Source organism: Epinephelus moara, chromosome 15 (assembly GCF_006386435.1).
Source record: "Epinephelus moara isolate mb chromosome 15, YSFRI_EMoa_1.0, whole genome shotgun sequence".
Lineage (NCBI taxonomy): Eukaryota > Metazoa > Chordata > Actinopteri > Perciformes > Serranidae > Epinephelus > Epinephelus moara.
In genome coordinates, this window is record NC_065520.1 from 9,873,890 (window position 1) to 9,879,428 (window position 5,539).

A 5,539-nucleotide genomic window follows, 5' to 3' on the forward strand; every position below is an offset into this window, starting at 1 on the left:
TGTGCAATTTGGCGCAACTGGACCTGCAGCCCTGCAAGGAGTCTCCCTCCCTCTCTGTCTCTGGGTGTCTCCCCACGTTGAACGCCTGCACTTCTCGCCCAGGTGTGACATTTTTGGAGTGCAACACTGGAACCGCAACCTGCCGAGAAGATGACGGACCCCACACCGCCAGACTCCACCGCCGTCCCGGACCCGGTTGTAGTAGTGGACCCCACGGTGGTGAACGGGCAGTGCGAGCAGGCGGACTCCCAACAGCAGCAGCAGCAGCAGCAGCAGCAGCTCAACACAGAAAGTCAGGGAGAAGGTTTAAAGATGGATCAGGAGATGAAGATAACAGACAGCATAGAGGACGGAGGTAAGTGAAATATGTTAAAAGTTTAGGATTCACAGGGTGCCCCGTGGCCAGGGCGCACACTGTGCGTAATGCCATGGAGAGCAGCCCTATGTAAAGTATATTACACTGTAATACACTTTGAATCTGCTCACACCTGTACTCCTTTATGTAATTTGCTCCAAGACGTTCCAAATTGCGCACAAATGAGACTTTATTTCTTGGGGAAAGAGATGGCAGGCTATAACTAATGACTGACACGTTAATGTAATGGTCAATATGAGGAATTATTTACAGAGCTGAGTAGAAATTGAATACAGAGTAATCTGTTGGACATATGTTACCTTAAATACTGTGCAGTGATTACAGGTTTTGTGAATAAATTAATGGATTGCCTTTGGGAAAGAGTGAAACCCACAGACAGCCATTTAAACACTGGCAGGTGTTCCATATCTTAAAGATGCCACAGATAACATCGTTTTTGTATTTTTGCGCCAGCCTGAGTAATTAGATATTAAATATTGACACAGTATTGTGCCATATCTTGAAATAGAGGTCTCTTTGATAAGTTTTGATGAGGTAAAAAGAGAAGATTATTATGAGGGTGCTAAGAAGAGATTGGTTCGGAATGTTTCAGACTTCTCAGAACAGTCTGTCCTTACAATATTACTACATAACAATCCTGTAACTCTGACTAACACAAAAGCAAACAATTAATTTGAGTGGATAACTCAGGCATATTTCAAGCCTCTGCAAGTTTATTGTCATACCAAAGTGAAAAAAAAGTGGAATATAGCTGCCTGGAAGATGTGGAGGATCCAGATTAACTAAAGGGACTTCATAGATTTTACACAAATGGTTTCAGGGTCTCAAGCAGTGGTTCTCAACCTCTTTTTGTGTCAAGGAACCCTAAATTTGATAAAATTTCACTTCAGGGACCTCCATCTGAAAAGATTTTGGTTAGTTATGTAACATCAATACTTCTGAGGAGGTAACGGTGGGGGTTGTGAAACCTATGGTCAGCATAGTCACTCTTTATGACTCTGTTCCCTGGTGAGCTAAAGGTCTGGTGTGTAAGATACAGTGGCATATTGACATAAATGGTATGTTATATTCATAACTATGTTTTCATTAGTTTATAATTACCTCAAACTATGAATCATTGTGTTTCTGTCACCTTAGAATGAGCTGTTTACATCTACATACGGAGCAGGTCTTCCTTTGTGAAGTTTGCCATATTGTTCTACAGTAGCCATAAATGGACAAACCAAATATTGGCTCTAGAAAGGAGCTTTTGCATTATTACACTCAGCACACGTGACAAGTTTTAGTTTAGTAGCCTCACTGCTAGATGCCACAAAATCTTACATACTAGACCTTTAGATAGTGAAAATTAACTGTTCCCCATTTTCCGGGAATCCCCAGGAACCCCCTCAATGATCCTTGGGGGCTCCCAAACCCCTGGTTGAGAACCACTGGTCTAGAGGATAGAAAACTTGAGTTTCCCTGGTAAAGGAAAATGTTTGGATGAATACTAAACAGGATCAGACTCAAAAAGTGAATTTAGTGTGAAGTTACTCTTTAAATATCAAACTAGGGACCTTTTAAGCTTATGACAACTCACAAAAAAGACTGTTTTATTTTTAGCAGCTCAGAGAGAAAAGACACATTTGCCCCCTAAGCTTCTCACATGGTTTTCATGTCAGTGACAGTCTTATAATGTAATTTATTACAATATGGCTCACAGGAAGTGTTTTACAGAAAACATTTTTTCTTATTACATTTTGTGGATTAAGTTTACTGAAATAGGATCCATCCAAATCACTAATGCAGTGTCATTACTATCAGTTACTTTTGGGTTACTGTGCAGTTTTCCTCAGTCTACTGTTGTATATTGAGAATCAGCAACAAGCACCATCATCATATATTTGAGTTGACCACTTTGTACCTATATACCCAATCAACATATGGATGGATTGCCCTGAAAGTGTATAGACATTCATGGTCTACACAGTGACTTTCTCCAGTGTCACCATGGTGTTTGAGATTATCGGTGAAATGCCTTGACAGCTGTTGAATGGATTACCATGACATTTGGTACAGACATTTATGTTCCGTTTAGTATTTAAATTGCAGTCACTTTTGTGACCCCGTAACTTTTCCTGTAGCACAGAATTTTAATCTGTCCAATATACAAGTCACATTGCATATTATCAGTCAGTTTAATGCTTGTTAGTTTGGTGTTACAATAATACATATGCAGATTTTCTAAATGTGGAAACTGAACTTTAAAGCAGTAAAGCTGAGTTAAACCACCCCCTCTGTTTTCCTACCCTGCCCTTTCTGAGTCATATTTGTCTGGATGCTGTGGGTCACTTTGCCCTGTATGTCGTCTACAGGCCTTCTGGAGAGCAGCATGCGTCTGAAGCCTCATGAAGCACAAAGTTACCGCAAGAAAGCTCTGTGGGTGTCTTGGGTGTCCATAGCGATCACCATCATCCTGGCCATCGCTGCTTTCAGTGAGTAACACTCCTCCTTTGACGAGTCCTCTGGCTCACAGGAAGTGATGTTTTTTACAGTTCTGATCATAGACACAAATAGAATACAAAGAAATATTGATGCCTGCTGTTCGGTTCTTCAGTTGAACGACGGGTTTGTTAATTACTGTGACACCCTGCTGATCAACGTGACGCCCAACAGCCTGATTAAACAACAGTACTTCAAAGAAAGACAACATGAAGAACAAGAAACTGATGTGAACACGCTGCTTTGGCGGTCCACTCGTCATGCCGAGATCCTGCTTCATTCTCTCCTAAACCTTTTGCCTCCCACCGCTTCCACGTTAAATGACAATTTCCCTCAGTTAAGAAAGCAACATGGAACGTTTGTGCTGTCAAGAGTGAGATCGACCTTCACTTTTGCTGTTGTTTTGAAGTTTCATTCCTTTCAGAGGCAGAACAAGTTTGAGTATCTCGGTCTTAAGCGTTCGGATGAATCATTCTGGGTTTTGACATTGACAAGAGAAAGGGAAGAATTCTGACTGTCTCTCAGATGTCAAAGGTTCCCACTTTGAATCTAATTTAGGATAGAAGTGATTCACTCTGTAGGTGTAATTCAGGTTATATTTCATCATGCTTTTCAATTTGTTAGATTGAATTTGAAGGCCAGTGTTAGAGAATCCAGCAGATTCCTTAAACATCTGACAGACTTGAAGACATCTAGAGATGAATGTGTGTCCCACATCATTACAAACATGACGTAAAATCTGACAAGTGGTGCTCGAGATGATTTTTGATTATCAGAATATCACAGTTACTCTTGTCTATATTCAAGTGATGCTTCTTCCTCCCCTGCAGTAAATGCAGATTAGTGCTTGACAGATGCATACGTAAAGAGGACAAGCTCTGCTGCAGTGTAGCCAATCACCTCAGCATTGGTTTGCAGATGTGCAGAGATATGGGTTTCCTGTAATGCTAAAGAAAGATAGCATGCTGCTCTTCTTCTCCGTGACTGTGTTTTCAAATGAGCCTGCTGAGAAAGACTTTCCACATGTGCAAACTGGACCTCATCAGGCATTTTGATCACATCTGTGCCGTCGTGCAGTGGTGCCGCTCACATGCCACATCATGCCCACTCCTTCTCATAAATGAAACATGGCACTGCTTGCAAATGAGCTGCAGAAATAAGCAGCGGAAGAGATGAATGAGGTGGATGGAACAGCAGTGACTCCAGTAAATAGTGATCTGACTTCCAGTCACGCCAAGCCAGCGTCATTACAAAGACATAATTGTGTTATTTCCAGAGTAAAGCAGACCTGTGTGATGAAAAGTGGTTCAGCAGTTAATTGGATTCTTGTTTGAGGATAAAATTAGTAGTCAGAATTAGATTTTTTTTGGCATAAGTTGACCACTTGTGTCAGAATTAGTGAAGCAACCAAGCACGTTGTTGGAGTGAAGTGGTTAAAGGATGGAGACGTTTTGTTTTGGAAAATCAGAGCCTCTTCCTGAGCTCAGTCCGTGTTGTTTCAAACATTTTGCCCACTTCCTGTTCTGATCAGGAAACACCGGCAGAGAGGCAGGACTGGACAGGCCTGTCTTACAACTTCCTTCTCTTTCGTGTATGTGTGTGTTAAGTTACTTATACTATATGTTAAATACATTCCTCTCTGAGAGGTCCATTCAATGCAAACTGGAGAATCCAGTCCCACTTAGCTCAGTTGTAGATGCTTTGTGTTGTGGTGAAAAAATGTTGCCTGTAGTCTGCTTTTATTGTGTCAGAAAAGCTGCAAATTATATTACTGATTTATAATAGATTTATATATTAATACCATACCATATCATATCATTTCAGAATAGGATAATATGTAAATAGGTCTCACCTGCAACAAACGTCCTATTTGACACTGTAGTGAAAATGAAATTTTATGAGCAAACAAGTGCACCAGTTACATGATCACAGGAGGTTTAACTGTCACTAGCTCTTTGGAAACAAGCCAATGTGTACTGAAAATAAAACATATCCTCCCTGTTGTAAATAAGAATAGTTTTAATAAGCAAAGACTGTGTGGGAAGAGTCCTGTTATTAACCAGCTGTTAGCACCACACTCTGTCCTCCTTTATGCTTGTTACAGTAGCTCTGTGCTTGGACAACACGTTGGCATGTCTGTTCCTATAAGGAGCTTCCTGCATAATGGTGACATCATAAAATGAGCCATGCAGATAAAACTAACTCCCTTAAAACTAATGGACTCTATACCTAATAATCAATAATAACCTAAATTATAAAGAGATAATGGTCTTGAGAATTAGAGAATATGAAGTGTAAGTATTGCCCCATGTTTAGTGCCTCTATAGCATCATTTAGATATTAGATAGAACAAGCTGAAAATTACATATTTTCACCACAAAGCAGGCAGTTTTATAAAACTGTGATTATCACTGTTCATTTTTCTTATGAAAGGAATAATTTAACATTTTGAGAAATGCACTCATTCATTTAGATGAGATTATTGATACCACTCTCATGCTACACTGAACAAAAATATAAATGCAACACTTTTGTTTTTGCTCCCATTTTTCATGAGCTGAACTCAAAGATCTAAAACATTTTCTATACACACAAAAGACCATTTCCCCTCAAATATTGTTCACAAATCTGTCTAAATCTGTGTTAGTGAGCACTTCTCCTTTGCCGAGATAATCCATCCCA

The 5,539-nt window shown here is 40.1% G+C and overlaps 1 protein-coding gene across 1 annotated transcript in view; it reads left to right on the plus strand.

Annotated features, from left to right (window-relative positions):
- LOC126402048 (transmembrane protein 163-like) overlaps positions 1-5,539 on the plus strand; it is a 33,257-nt gene continuing 27,718 nt past the window's right edge. The window contains exons 1-2 of the mRNA XM_050063702.1: positions 1-355; positions 2,731-2,850. Of these exons, the coding sequence (XP_049919659.1) occupies positions 151-355; positions 2,731-2,850 (325 nt within the window). The 5' untranslated portion in view covers positions 1-150. The remainder of the gene's footprint in view (positions 356-2,730; positions 2,851-5,539) is intronic.